We start from the raw sequence: 16,374 nt of genomic DNA, 5'->3' as shown, positions 1-16,374 counted from the left end.
AAACGCCACTATATATATGTGTGTGTGTGTGTGTGTGTGTGTGTGTGTGCGTGTGTGTGTGCGTGTGTGTGTGTGCGTGCGTGTGCGTGTGCGTGTGCATGTGCGTGCGTGCGTGCGTGCGTGCATGCGTGCGTGTGTGTGTGTGTGTGTGTGTGTGTGGAATGGCTTACCACATCACATTACCATGTATCCTCCTTCACGTGATGGTGGCAACTGGCAAGCCTTCCTCAACAATCAAATTTAACAAAGGAACAAGCCTATATGCATATCAATAGACCCGTTCATTGACCGTCCACCCAAACATGTAATCACCAATAGTATTACAAAAATAAATTTTTGCACTCCAAACATTGTGCCCATCAGCTTGAATGGGCTTGATGCTGCTCATGCAACATGCAGCATGTATTCAGCATTTCCTGTTTTCTGATCTATTAACGTTGGCAGGTTTAATAAAAACCTGAAGATGAGTCTCTGTGTGGAGAGAGAGGAAGGGGACAGACCAGAGTCTCCAGCATCCAGCTGTGTGTCTATGAAGAGTGATTGGTCTAAAGAAAAACGCTCTGACTGCACTAATGAACCTAGACCTCCACACACACAGTATGTGAATCCTCCACAATATACAACAACACACTACTATACAATATACATAGCACTATACAATATACACAACATACACAACACTATAACACTACAATATACACATTTTAACACTATACAATATACACACATTGGGCCCGATTCATCAATCTGGCCTTAAATATAGTGTAAATAAAGTGAGTAAATTCTGCATATATTTCTGTAATCAAAAACTGAGATTCATCAAGCAGTGCATATAGGCTGTATTGCCATATAAGAAAAAGTGCCTATTAGTGAATTAATTCTCCCCATAGACTTGAATAGGGAAAATTCAAATGGTAAGATGCAGTTCATTTACAAGTGTTACTCGCGTCACAGCAACCACACTTGCAATTTCCAATTGTATCATTCTAGTTATTATTATGAAATAATGTAATGTATACACAACTAACTTGACTCTTGTGTGTGTATGTTTGCCAGGATAAAAAGACCAGATAAACCAGCCACTGATGATGACAACTGGGATTGTAGACGCTGTTTCTACAGGAACACGGTTGAATATTTAAGATGCAGAAGCTGCGATTTGATGAAGATCATATCCACAAGGTAATGTTCGTCTGTTATGTTTTCTTTCTTTCTTTCTTTCTTTCTTTCTTTCTTTCTTTCTTTTTGGATGAACATTTCTATGATTATCCAGCTGGATGTCTATGAACAGTGACAGTTCAAATGATTTACCTTTGAACTTAAGTTGTGAACCTGGACCTGAAGACACAAAATATCACTGATCTGTTTGAACATCAACTGATACAATGTGAATGTTCTACTTTGTTTTTAAAAGAAACAAATAACAAAAACACAACAATAAAATAAACGTTATTAATGGACTGGAAACAGTCAGTTATGTGATAGGTGATGAAGATGATGTGAGGATGATGGTTTTATAGGCTCTATTGTTGTCCATGCCTTACTCCTTATCCCTAAACTTCTTTACCTTGTTATACTATTTTGAAATACAATTTAAATAGTACAAATAGCTGATCTATTTGTACACAACGTGTCGATGTAGATAGGCTATTTGATTTTTATAGTAAAAACAAAAAGGCAAAAACCTTTAGGGATAGGCCTATGGGATAAGGCATGAACAATTGCCCATTGCCACTACTACTACTACTACTACTACTAATACTACTACTATTCAAAATATACTAAGAATACAATTATAACATATATTATTCAAATTTTTCCCAGAATACAGATACTGGAGTTGTGTCATAATATCATAATTATATGTAATCCTCATTGTTTCTCCCTCCCCTTTCTATGTCTCTTTGTCTTTCCTATCATTGTCTTTCTCTCAGCTTGGACTCCATCAAAGCCCTCCCTCCCTCTGCAGCAGACATGAAGTCTTGGCATAAAGACATAACACAGGAACGTCGTGACCTCTATATCCGAGAGCTGTGAGTGTTCATCACACAGAAAGTAGAACCAATACAATGTGTTCTCACCATCTTCTTGACCCCAAGACCAGCTGAACAATTATCACTTTCAATGATGAGTTGAATCTGATGTCTGACTTTGTCTCTTTTATTCTCTGTGTGTTGTGAGCAGTGTAGTTTGGATGTCAACTGGAGACCCAGCTGAGGACATTAAGAACCTAGTGACTGATGTTCAGAATATAGAGAGGAACATGTATGAGTCTGTTAACAGCTGGGTAAGAACCTAATATTTTCTCCATGACATGTATTGACCTGTTCTAATGAATATACAAGAGCGTATTAGCTAGCTAATGTAGCGATCCCAAACGAATGTCTAACATGCCTGATATGCTTGTTTGGAGACGATCATGTAGACCTGGATATGTTGTGTGGAGTGGACTTGGATTTTTTTCTATACGGATATACGAAAATGTGGGTTTAGGAAAAGATCGATACTTGTGTTGTGAGATGGAAGGCCAAGCAGTAGCCTAACCAGTTTATTTTGGGATGTTTGGAGCCCTGTTTTTAAGGCCTTGCGTGCCACTGCATAGTCAAAGTAGGGTTGAATGAGTGCTCCCGCTAGAGTCTTCAAAGTGTTCTTACTGATCAGCGGGGAGATCCTGTACAAATAACGTGTTCTTTGGTTGACTTATTTGATTAACGCTGGCTTTCAAGGCCGCGAATTGTCTCCAGACCTCAGTGAAATGAGACATGTAGACCGCAGTGAACTGTCCCCTAGCCTCGGTGATGGGAATTGGCGCCTCGGCCTCGTGAAAGCTGCTAGGTCAGGGATGTGTTCTACCGCGTAACACATCATACATAGTATGATGTGAAGAAAGAAACTTTCAAAAGAGCATATCTGATATGCAGGAGGAGGGGTTGGGGGCAGAAAGAAAGCCAGAGTGCAGTAACTAGGTTTTTGGACACACTGACTTGATTGTGTATCCCAAAGGTCAAATTAGCCTTCATGATCTTGGGGGATAAATAATTACCTCAAGAACAGATATACAATCAGTGTATATATGCCTATATCTCATTTGGCTAACCAGTTGAAACACTTCTGTTTGGGTAATTTTTACCCGTTTTACATTTTCATTTGAAAGAAAAGGGTAGAAGTTTATTTTTTTTCCCCCTGAAACTTACTGGCCGTAAAGATTCTTCTGTGATTAACATGTAAACACACACACACACAAACACACACACACACACACACACACACACACACACACACACACACACACACACACATTTTTCTTTTGACCCCTTAATTCTGTTCACGGGTGATACTTGGTTACTTGGTTTAAAAAAACACTACTAATATACATTTTTACTTAACAAATCATCATCATACATTGACTTTGTCTCAATTACAAACAATCCAAATTGCAGAAGCTTGATAACATCCACCCTGCCAGCCCGGGCCCCGATGTCAACCAATTCTTGGGCTAGTGCACTGAATCCTTCCCCATAAAGAATTTCGAGACATCTCCTCCAATAACTTGGTTATAGCGTCCTTGTCTTTTCTGTTGAGTGGTAGGAGTTCTTCTTTGTTTCTCGTAAAGTATTGATCATTCGAACCGCCTGGTTTCCCACAGCTGTTATCCAAGTGTTTCCAAACTGAGGAAGTGCCCAGCTTACGGCTTAAGACTTTTTTGCACTTTTTTCAGACTGCATAGCCATTAACTATGTTGTTCTCTTTGTCTTGAACCAAACCAAATTTCTCCCAAACTTCTGACTTGGCCGTTGATATTCATCGCTCGCTATTTCATCCATATTGTGTCTGTGACCATGTTACTTTGTTTGTTTGCGTGGTTGAGTGCGTCCTGTCCTGCTGCTCAACTGTGTGCTACATTGAGTGAGCGTCGGAAGAAGAAAATTGATAAATAATTAAACATAGAGAACCAATGCATTTTTCGGCCAATGCTTGTGAGTTTCGCGTCCTCGCCATTTGGCATAGACCTCTAGCATATTGCAGAGTTTTGTAAAAAAAACTACTCATGGTTAGGCCAGATTCATAAAAGGTACAGTTTCAATAGGGGACCATTAGCACTACATACTTGATCCCTTAACAGTTCTGCTGCCGTTTACAATCCTCACCGTCATTGAAAGGGTTAACACCATGGTGCCGTTGACGGTGAGGACTGTCAATCTTACTGTATATACAGTAAAGGTATTATTACTTACTGTACGTCGCTCCGCACCCGCCCGCATCGGTAATGTCCGCGATTTGTTTACAACGCACATCGGGCTTGCACGCAAAGTGAACGTCCTCCATAGTAAATCCATTGAGAGGCCCATAAAGAGACTTCATTTACTCAAAAGAGACATTCTTATACAAAGGATGGTCTCCATACTGTACACAAATACTCGAGCTGGGCGCAGACATATGGAGCCAGAACAGTCTCATTATTCACAAATGTGTATGTCCAGATTTGTAATTTGTGTGCCCACATTTGTAACTCACATGCCCAGATTTGAAACTCACTTTGTCAGATTCTTGTGTGTTTTGTATCTGTGATTTGTATCTGTGTTTTGTGTTTGTGATTTGTATCTGTGATTTGTATCTGTGATTTGTATCTGTGTTTTGTATCTGTGTTTTGTGTTTGTGATTTGTATCTGTGATTTGTATCTGTGATTTGTATCTGTGATTTGTATCTGTGATTTGTATTATTATTTGTTATTTGCATCTCTGATTTTTATCTGTGATTCAAATCCACAAAATACAAACACAAAACACAGATACAAATCACAAATACACGTCATATAAATCCACAGATCATGCACATGCTTTTTCAAACTGGTTCTGTCTGCTGTGTGGATCTGCTGTGCAGTGAATTTTTTTCTACGCTGGATCTCTGCTGCGCTGGGTTTATGAGACTCTGTCTGACGGTGGGCGTAGCAACGGCATCATTGGCTGTCTTTGAGCTGTCAATCAAATCGGGATTCTGATTGACAGGTTTATCAGCCTATCTGACGGCCCGCCTTCAACCAATCCCAAGACTCCTTACAATGTCTCCTCCAATCACATGATCGCAGAGCAGACCACTTCCTTGTTGACAGGGTGACATACTCCGTCCTGTTTAAACGTTACAGTGTTTTTTCAACTTTATTTTCATCAGTTTCACATTTTGGGACTTATTATTAATATAATTGGCCGTTCGGTTTTTGGTATAGTGTTTTGATAAATGCCACGTTAGCACCTCACCTCCACGCTTGGCAGGATGTGACGCACCTCCACGCTTGGCAGGATGTGACGTCACCTCCACAAGGCAGAGACGTCACGTGACCTCCACAGGCGGCCGGATTTTATTATATTTATTATAATAATTATATTTATACTTGCTTATTATACTTGTGGCTTATTATGCTTATTATATTTATAATTATTCTAACTCTATGGGTGGAAGAGTGTTTTTTTGCGGGCAGGTCTTTCACGTGACGTCTCTGCCTTGTGGGAGAAGGGTATTGCTGCAGTCCGAAGCCCACCTCCATGGAGCTGGCTCCACAGATCTTGAACTACGGCAACTCTATAGGGCCAAAATACCCCCATACCATTGCCACAATATTTCGGCCGGGGACCTGGTGATACCAGCCGGGAGCTCCAGGGGCAAGAGGCCGGCCCCGCTCGGCTCACGGCCGACCTAGGGGCCTCGGCCTCGGCCTCGGGACTCCCCGCAGACCCCCTGGAGCTCCGGGGACCCCCGCGGACCCCCCGGCGTCGTTCCGATTTTCTGCCCAGCTATGTTAACTGCAGGAGGGCCAAATTTTTTTGCGGGGAATCCAGGACTTTGACCGGCCGGACCCCTCCAGGGGGGTCTGCGGACCCCTGCAAAATTGACGGCACCGCCCGGTGCTGCAGCGCACTTAAAACCCCACAGCTCGGGCTAGGAGCGACCGACCGACGCGGGACCGGTACCCACGCGTCCGGCTCGGTGCCCCGGGGGCCGGGGGACCCCCGCGCCGTCCCAAGAAATCCGGCCAAAACGGCCAAAAGCAGCCGTTCCACCGCCTCCAGGGGGTCCCCGGGGGGTCCCCGGACCCCCGCAGAGGACCGTGGGCTCCCGGGGGTCCCCGGCTCCGGGGCGGCGAGCCGGTCGCGTGGGTACCGGTCCCGCGTCGGTCGGTCGCTCCTAGCCCGAGCTGTGGGGTTTTAAGTGCGCTGCAGTACCGGGCGGCACCGTCAACACTATAAAAACACTATACCAAAAACCGAACGGCCAATTATATTAATAATAAGTCCCAAAATGTGAAACTGATGAAAATAAAGTTGAAAAAACACTGTAACGTTTAAACAGGACGGAGTATATGTCACCCTGTCAACAAGGAAGTGGTCTGCTCTGCGATCATGTGATTGGAGGAGACAATGTAAGGAGTCTTGGGATTGGTTGAAGGCGGGCCGTCAGATAGGCTGATAAACCTGTCAATCAGAATCCCGATTTGATTGACAGCTCAAAGACAGCCAATGATGACGTTGCTACGCCCACCGTCAGACAGAGTCTCATAAACCCAGCGCAGCAGAGATCCAGCGTAGAAGAAAATTCACTGCACAGCAGATCCACACAGCAGACAGAACCAGTTTGAAAAAGCACGTGCATGATCTGTGGATTTATATGACGTGTATTTGTAATTTGTATCTGTGTTTTGTGTTTGAATTTTGTGGATTTGAATCACAGATAAAAATCAGAGATGCAAATAACAAATAATAATACAAATCACAGATACAAATTACAGATACAAATCACAGATACAAATCACAGATACAAATTACAGATACAAAACACAAACACAAAACACAGATACAAATCACAGATACAAAACACACAAGAATCTGACCTTGTGAGTTTCAAATCTGGGCATGTGAGTTACAAATGTGGACACACAAATTACAAATCTGGACATACGCATTTGTGAATAATGAGACTGTTCTGGCTCCATACATGTTTCTCTTCTGGGCTCACACTGTCATGTGACTAGATGACGTAATCGTTGCCGTCAAGTGATAATCCAAAAAAACAAAAACAACCCCCTTCCGGCCCTTCAAAATAATAGCGGCGGCCTACGGAGGAAACGACGCGGCACCAAGGCACCAAGCAAACTTCAGATTAAAAGGCAGTAATTGTGTTAATAAAAATACACTTTTTGAAAATGTGCCTCAAATAGGGTTGCCATGGTTAGCACATAATCCCATATTATTATTATTATTATTATCATATATCCCTATTCTGGGGTGAACGTTCAGTGACAATATCCGTTCTACAGGCTCGCAACTTGTGTTGCAACTTGTAATGCAACACATTTTGTTCATAATGAAACATTGTGAGTTTGTAGACAAGCAGATTTGTGTCAGACTTTGTACAGAGCCCTGGGGAACCCCGGGAAACTTAATTGGTTAATGTGATTAATTAGGCAAATAGCATTGTCAGCAAAATGTAATTAAAACATATGTATTACAATGCAAAATAACCAATAAGCTGTTTATTTTATTTTTGTTTAACTAGTTATCCATCCATCCATAACCAGTTAAACATTTGTAATATTGTAACATTGTAAACATTGTAGACAACTGCATGCCTTCTCTAACCCATTTCTTTTCAGCTGACAGTGAGGAAGGAGATTGATCAGGAGAGTATAGCAAAACAGCTGTTAACATCTTGATGTAGCTTGACTCTCATTGTCTGTTGATGTGTGAAATACAGGAGGAATACTGGAAACTGATGAGAGAGAAGATCTCTGCGCTGAATGAGAAACAGTGGATGAATATGGGTACTGGGTACGGAATTCAATAATCAATCAATACTTCTACTCTAGTTAAGTGTAAATATTTGTTAATGGTTACTTTGCAGAATTGATTTCTTTATTACAAAAATTGTGTTAACCCTAATGGACTCTATTCACACCCCACCCACTCAGCAAATTTCTCAGCAACTTTCTGGTGCTGACATCAGCTTTGAAGGGGAAACCCTGCTAAAAGCCCACAGAAATCATTGGACTTAAAGCCAACAAATCATTATTTTGAACGGCAAAGTAAATTATAATGCTTTGTGCCTTTTACTATCTTGTGTTCTTGATCATGCTAGCCGTATTTTATACTTTACTATTCGGAAATTGCACTAAATTCACGAGTTCTGTGTTACTCTATGGGCTTTTAGCAGGGGTTCCCCTGCAAAGCGTGACGTCAGCACCTATGATAATAAAGAAGGATAGTGCAGAAGGGGCATGCACAAATGTGCGGGGGTATTGCACATGCGCAGTGTAACTGGAGCTGCCATGGTGGAGTGTTCCAGCAGAGGCGCTAGATAAAAAAGATCATGATCCGTTCTCAGTAGAGAATGCATGCGTAATGACGTCACTTGGTCACATGAGCGCAGACAGGATGTTATTGTGTAACATACTGTATGGGCTAGTGTTGATCATAGCTGTTCATTGCCGCTCAAAATTTGGACATTTTGCCGCACCACGCCACAGTTTTAGCCATAAAACAAACATCAGAGATAAAGGGCGTTAAAGATGGGGAAATGCATTGGACTATACGGAGAAAAACGGCCGCGCGATGCTCTCAGCGTCGACTCGAAGCGACTAGCGGCTAATGGGCTACATCCAGGTGCAGCCCCAACCTAAAGGTGAGATTTAAAGTTAATACTGTACGTCAACGCGTCGTGGGCCTCCAGCGACATCAAAGAGATTGGCGTGTAGACACCTCGTGGGCACCCGCTGAGTTAATATTATTATTATTAATAACAATAATATTATTAGCACGTGTCTTTGGGTGGGTTGGTGGTGGGGTCTAGTTTATACTACAAAGGGCTGGCCACACATACTGTACATAATTACATACTGTACGTATTATATACTGCACATATAATATTAATTCATATTCAGAATTGTTGAAGAAACACTTGTTTGATTTCAGAGGACATCACTCTGGGTCTATAGCAAGCATAGGATCATCATACTCTGGATATGACTCTACAACAAGCAGCGGAACAACAGACTCTGGCTATGGGTCTAAGTCGATTGAAGAACCTCGAGTTCCAGACCAAATGTAAGATCACTGATCTCTTTGAACTTCAACTGGAAAGACACAATGAACGAATCCACTTAAAATTTGACATGATTCTAACTTCTCCGCTTGTCATAGAAAACCCAGACATGACTTTAACATGGAAGTATTGAACATGAAACAGGTCATTTGATATATGACAATCACAGACAATTCTTGCAAGGATGTATTTTAATTGTTGTAATTCATTAGTGTGCTCACTGGCAACAGTGTTGCCAGATGGGAAATGTTGAATTATCGTACTGGAGGCCTAAGATTATCGTATTTAAAAGAAAACTATCATACACAGCCAAAGAAAGATAAATCACACATATAAATACCGGTATGTAATTTCACAAAGAAATGCGTATTTAGTGAAATAACCTTGTTTGAGATTCCTATGTTGAATTATCGTACCGGAGGCCTAACATTATCGTATTTAAAAGAAAACTATCTTACACAGCCAAAGAAAGATAAATCACACATGTAAATATGTAATTTCTCAAAGAAATGCGTATTTAGTTAAATAACCTTGTTTGAGACTCCTCAAAAAACTCAATCACATAATGCTGTTTTTTAAAATGTTTTGTTTGATTTTGAAATTCAATAGAAAGCAGTAAATGAAAACATTTTAACACTCATATTTTCTTTTCTCTAATTACAATCTAAAATATCAACCCATGTTGTAAAAAACGTGATGACGACCCAAGTCACAAATTGCAGAAGTTTCGCTAGGAGATGTCTTAAATGTAAGGCTAGCTTGTTGGAAGAGATGTGTGGCACGAGGCATTATGCCCATGCAGTTCCGTGGCCGCTGCGATCATGATGTGTTTGTCGGTGGTCAGCGTGCAGACTTTATTTTCAATGATTGATAGATAGATAGATACCTTTATTATCCCAAGGGGGAAAATCAGTTGCCCAGAGGCAGCACAGCAGTATAAGGTTATTTACAAAGTTACAGAGAAGTAAGAAAAAAATCACACTCGTGTGAACTGAGCGGTGGAGGCTGTGTGTGTGTGTGTGTGTGTGTGTGCGTGCGTGCGTGTGTGCGTGCGTGCGTGCGTGCGTGTGCATGTGTGTGTGTGTGAATGTGAGTCTGAACAACAGCGCCCCTCCCTTAACATGTGTGGTCAGAAAGGGTACTGCAGGCTACATACAGACACGGACGGACGCATATACATACATACCCACACACACGGCCACGTATAGGAGACGGTGTGACCACCGCTCAAAAGATAAAGAAAATAAAAAACAAGAACAGAGTACAGTAAGAGCAAGGTGCATCAAGAAAGGGAACGAATAATATATATATATATACATATATATATATATATATATATATATATATATATATAGGCACAACTATCAATATAGTACAGTGCCCCCAAATCAAAGTGCTAGTTAGTGCAACAAGTATCTCACCATCATGTCAAACACAAGAAAAAATACTCAAAAACTACTAACACAACCTAATAGTGCAGAGTGTCCAAAGGACAGTGCGATATAAAAAATTCAAGAAAAAGAGAAAGGAAGTAGAGGAAAAGCATGCTAAGGATAAAGGTATTATGCAATTTAGATTATTAAACTTTGCATTTTGTAGCATCACATTGTTGATTCATGCATTGCAGGCTGTGGCCTAACCGGGCCCAGTTGGGGGACGAGTAAGACTGTGTTTTGCAAATCATGGAATTTAAAGTTGACTAAACATGTGCTGATGTGATGTATACTTATTCTGTTAAAGAGGTGGTGCCATAGTTTTGTACTTTTTCTGGTTTTCATGTGTCTAGGAGGTTGACAGTACTTCATTAGACCCCCTGGTGTGGTTGTTATGAACAATTATGCATTCTCTTTTTATTTGGGCTTTTAGCTGGAGGATGCCAACTGCTGGGTCAGACGTGCCGTTCCAAAAACACCCATACTTATTACATCATAGAATCAACCCCTCCCCTAATTTCCATTCACCCAACACACGTGGGTGTGGCTAACTTCAGCTGGGTCACCACCCACCATGACAACCACGCATACCACATAATTTTAACTCTTTCTGTACATTTTTTTGGAAAAATTCTTCCTCCTAGTATAATCATAATAGTAGATAATCATGTTTTATAGAGGGGAAATCATGGCACCTGCACTTTAAGTGTTAAATTAAAGAAAGTGTGCTTTTGGCCGCATTGAGGCACGGTCCGGTCGGCACCCTAACCAGCATTGCAGCATGCAGGCTTGACACTGTGTGTCCACCCAACCCGACCCAAAACCGGAAAAAATCACCCCAAAACCCGCAAAATTGTGCGCGCATTCGAGAGAGCGCCAATTAGGCTGGCAACGGCAAATGCTCCCTCTAGAGAACTATAATAAGTGTATAATAAAACCCAAACCCATAAACCTAAATGTCTCCCTCTAACATTTCCCTATGTTTTTAGTTTATTGAAATAATGTCATGCACATTTTTCCAGTGCATAGCCTACTGAAGCTTTTGCTCCTAAAATGATCGATTTACATGGGAAAAATCTGTCATATAACATCAATGGGTGAGAAGCAGAGCTTGCCAGCGCTCCTCTTTAAGTAACTTGTTATTAAGTGGTATTGGACAAGGACGGGTTGGGGAGTGGCTTAGCGAAGGGCTAATTGTCATAATTCTGAGTTTGTGTCAGTGAAAACGTAAAAGATAAAAACATTGCTGTCCATCCATTTTAAACTACAGTATCTCACAAATTTGAGAAGTGTAGGAGTAGATAGGTCTTTTTGAGGAGAATATGGTCTATAAACAGTGAGAACAACTATAGTGTGCTCGCTGCTGCTGCATCACTATAATAATATAATCATTCTCCCTCCCCTTTCTTTGTCTCTTTGTCTTTTCTATCATTGTCTTTCTCTCAGCTTGGACTCCATCACAGCCCTCCCCCTCTCTGCAGCAGACACGACAAAGTCTTGGCATAAAGACATCAAACAGGATTGGCGTGACTATTATGTCTGTGTGCTGTGAGTGTTCATCACACAGAGATCAGAAACAATACAATGTTTTCTAACCATCTTCTTGACGACTGACCAGCTTAATTGTCAGGACCGAAAATGTCTAAAAAAGTAAGCGGCATTTTTGAGGAAAAGTCGGCAAATAGCATTTATTTTAAAGTTCAATATGTCCTACATAAGAATCCAGTGTATGCCAGTGAAATAAGGGTCTTGTTTTTTTTTTATAATTCCTCTGTCAACACAATTCGGTAGCTCTGTTTGTATGTGTGTGACAATATGAGTTCATTTGCAAAAACAGGTTTTTATAAATGTTCACAAATCCACCCTAAAGTTGGATGGATTTGACTAAGTAAAAATTACAACAAAATAGATGTATCATAAAAAATGTAACTTTATTAGAAAATAGTTTTTGTTTTCATTTAAACTTTGATTTTTTGGCAAAAACGGATAACTCCAACTATAATCTTTTTTATCCAAAACAGATAACTCCACAATTGATGTTTCACCATTGAATGTGGCCATATAATGGCTCTGTGCTTCTTCTAATGACAAGATAAATTTAATTTATTGTAAAACAATGAGATAAATGGTTCAAAACTGCAAGAGTCTTTCTGGGGAGAAAGCCTGATGTTCGTTCACAACAGACCGTTTGGTTTCCGCCTAAAGCGCGGAAACCACTAGAAGAAGCGGCGTCGCTTTGATTTAGTTCCCCTCGTTTGTTTCCCCAATCCCTATTTAAATGCTCGAGTAGCTTAGTGTAGTCTTGCCAGTCGCTACGAGTTGGACTAAAAGATGCACATACCAAACAAATTTTTCAAAAGCAAAACTCAAGGTGTTTATTAGGTAGGCCATAAAAAACTATGTCCTTGGGTGCAGGGGAATATTTTGGGTTAAAACTGAATCCGGTTGATAGTTCCGGCCAAATTGTAGTCCGTCTAGGACTACAACATGACGTAAAGTGGTTTCCGCTCCCGACCGGATCAAACCCTGTAAAATGAAGTGATCCCAGACTAGGCATAACTAGGTAACCTAAGCTGGAAAATTATTTTTGCAGTATTCCACACTCAATAGTCTGTGCTACTCAGTATTCAGTATTGCACAGTATTCCACAACCTGACTTAATTGCCAGATGGTGGCAGTATTGATCTCTTAACTGAGGTCTCAAGCTGTATTGAGACCTCAGTTGAGAGTTCGATATTAAGGTGGTAACCCCAGATGGCATCAGCGAGGAGTTCGAAATCCTAGCAGGGGTGCAGCAGGGAGACACTCTTGCCCCCTTCCTCTTTATCATAGCTCTGGACTGCGCGCTCAGGAAAGCCATCAACGGGCGGGAGCAGGAGCTTGGCTTCACAATTACACCAAGGAAGTCTAGTAGAAACCCTGCTGTAGCCCTGGCAGACCTAGACTACGCAGATGACATCTGCCTGGTGTCTGACCGTGTGGAGCAGGCGCAGGAACTCCTGAACAGAGTGGAGGTGGAATGTGCTAAGGTTGGCCTCAGACTGAATGCAAAGAAGACTGAGGTAATCACCTATAACATCCACATGGACCATCCGCCGATTACAACATCAGATGGCAACGCTCTGCGAGAGGTCAATGACTTCAAATACTTGGGTTCCTGGATGAACTCCACAGAACAGGACCTTAAGGTCAGGAAGGCATTAGCGTGGAGGGCCCTGAACGGCATGTCAAGAGTGTGATGCTCGAATCTCCCCCGACACATAAAGCTGAGCCTATTCCACGCCACTGTGGAGTCTGTCCTCCTGTATGGCTGCGAAAGCTGGACCCTGACACCCACCCTGCAGAAGTCCCTGGATGGGTGCTACACAGGGATGAAAGTGGTTTGAAATTCTTGCCGGAACTGTCCCAAAAAAAAATTGGGAGGCTCTAACCCCCCAAAACACCTGAAATGCATAGAAAACTGCATTTTGGCATGGTTATACACACAATAAAAAACACTACAGGTCCTACACCTGAATTAGGCAACGGCATTACACTTACTGTAACGTGAAACATGATTGAAATCCTAAAGGAAATATCTATAATAAGCCTCTTCATATTGTTCATTGTTCCATACAGAAGGGTAAGCAGTACGGCTAGCAGAATCACCTAAGATAAGATAAGATGTTTATGGTCACTGTACAACAACATTTTGTTTAGCATATCCACATAAACACATACAGTAGCAGCATCAACAAAGAAAGAAATGCTGATAGAGCAACATTATTCTATCCTAGTCAAGTCACCATATCCTGCTCTCTTATTTGTTGTCTCCCCAGGCCCCCACACACATGTAAAGCATGTTTGAAAGCTTTATATAAATTCCAGATAATATAATATATTATTATTAAAATTATTATAACCAGTTATCTAAAGTAACTAAGTACATTTACTAAAAGTACTGTATTTAAGTACATGTTTTAAGTATAGCCTAGCCTACTTTACTGGAGTATTTCCACTAGATGCAGAATAGAATCATTTTGGTCTATTCTGGCTTTGGTCTAGGCTGCATCGCATGCAGGCACCATGGCAGGCACAGTGCCTCAGACACGACGAGTCTCGCCTAGAGATGGGATTTATGGCTCTTTTAAGTGAGCCAGATCTCTGGGATCAGTTCCTTTCAAAGAGCCGTTCAAAAGACTGTCTCATTCGAAGGAACGGCTCCCTACTGTGAACCGAATCCTATCGTTCATTTCAAAGAGCCGTTCAAACGACTCGATTCGTTCACGAACGTCCCACCTCTACTCTACCCGCTCCGTGTCAAACACTGAAACGAACAGAATCGATTACACTGACCTACACAAACCCACGGGAATAATTTAGAAGCACTTTATCAGAAAATATAGTCTAACTAGTAACACTTGTGTAGCCTACTGTATGTTAATCTGACTTTAGTATAGGCTATTGCTTTCTTCCTGGACGTGCGTTTGTGGCAGCTTATTTAACATGGGATTTTGACAGCTGGCTTCTCCTTTTCTTAACGGAACGCCGTTCCGGCCCCGAATGTTTTAACGGAACGGGGGTTCCGGCCGTTCCGGCTCACTTTCACCACTGGTGCTACACCAGAATGCTACGAGCTGTTCTGAATGTGGACCAGAACATCCACATTACCAACAAGGACCTGTACAGGCAACTGCCGAGGCTCAGCAAGAAGGTAGCAGCTAGGAGGATGAAGCTGGCCGGCCACTGCCACAGACATCGGGAGCTCCCGGCCAGCAGGCTGGTCCTGTGGGAACCAATGCGCGGGCATTGATCGCGAGGACGTTCCACGTTAACGTATGTGGACGTCCTGAAGAAGGATGCGGGAGCTGAAAGCTCTTCGGAGCTGGCCGGGTGTATGGAGAACCGGAAAGATTGGAAACTCCGATGGAAGCTCGTCTGAGGACTACCGAGAGAGACCACCTGGCAAAGTCAGGTTATGTATTCAGTTACTCGTGCTACTCATCATAAAAACAAAGAGGTAAAAGGTATAAAATTGCAGGTAAAGTGCAACATTTTAAACTGAAAACAGATCGTAAACACAAACACAACAATGTTGCTTAAAGTTAGTCATGGTCAAGTGAAGGCTTTTTGGGGTGAGTCATGCATTCAGCCAGTCAGTCAGCCAGTCAGCCAGCAAGTCAGCCAGCCAGTCAGTCAGTCAGTCAGTCAGTCAGCCAGTCAGCCAGCCAGCCAACCAGTCAGCCAGCCAGCCAGCCAGTTACTGTCCGTCGGTTAACGTTACCCAGTTAGCCGATGCAGATTGATCCTATATTAACTTATTATCAACTTTGAATGTTTTGAATAATGTACTTTATGATACACGGTTGCTGTCGTGTCAGCATCACTCTAAAGCTAAAGCTGCACCGACCAGGCTGGCAGCTCGGCATCTTGGGGAATGAAGCTATTGGGTCACTAGCATTCTGTTTTGGTTCTTACATCATTGTACTCATTCAGACTCAGCCCCGATTTGCGAAAATATCAAACTAGTTTGATTTTCTCGTGACAGATTCTGGGTCTCATGTCGGGGTAAAAGTCGGGTCGAACCACCGCGCCACGACTCGCCTTGATTTTATTATGACTGAGAAATCTTTTCAAAGTCATAAGATGTAAGAGGGCCTTTAACCCATTTTGGACTAAGTCTGATTTGTTTTTTCCTGGAAAGCTTCACAGAAGTGTCGATGTCTACTAAAACATTTATTTCTCAGCCTCCGTAGCAGCTAGAAACAACATTCCAAAAGTATTTTAACTTTACAACATTCAACACATAAAATGTAGAAACACTCAGAAAATTGAATAAACACAAACTAGTAAACTAGAAAAGAAAATTTC

At 41.8% G+C, this 16,374-nt stretch overlaps 1 protein-coding gene across 1 annotated transcript in view; it reads left to right on the top strand.

The window, feature by feature from the left end:
• Positions 1–335: 335 nt before the first annotated feature.
• Positions 336–16,374, top strand: part of LOC308295003 (uncharacterized protein) — a gene marked incomplete at its 3' end in the record, with an annotated part of 61,661 nt that continues 45,622 nt past the window's right edge. Inside the window, exons 1-7 of the mRNA XM_080737939.1 lie at positions 336–597; positions 1,057–1,182; positions 1,935–2,033; positions 2,185–2,287; positions 7,748–7,821; positions 8,962–9,093; positions 11,971–12,072. Of these exons, the coding sequence (XP_080594065.1) occupies positions 464–597; positions 1,057–1,182; positions 1,935–2,033; positions 2,185–2,287; positions 7,748–7,821; positions 8,962–9,093; positions 11,971–12,072 (770 nt within the window). The 5' untranslated portion in view covers positions 336–463. The remainder of the gene's footprint in view (positions 598–1,056; positions 1,183–1,934; positions 2,034–2,184; positions 2,288–7,747; positions 7,822–8,961; positions 9,094–11,970; positions 12,073–16,374) is intronic.

Source organism: Nannobrachium achirus, assembly GCF_963921795.1.
Source record: "Nannobrachium achirus genome assembly, chromosome: 12".
NCBI lineage: Eukaryota > Metazoa > Chordata > Actinopteri > Myctophiformes > Myctophidae > Nannobrachium > Nannobrachium achirus.
The sequence above is the reverse complement of the archived record's forward strand: the minus strand, read 5'-3'. Positions and strand labels throughout refer to the sequence as shown.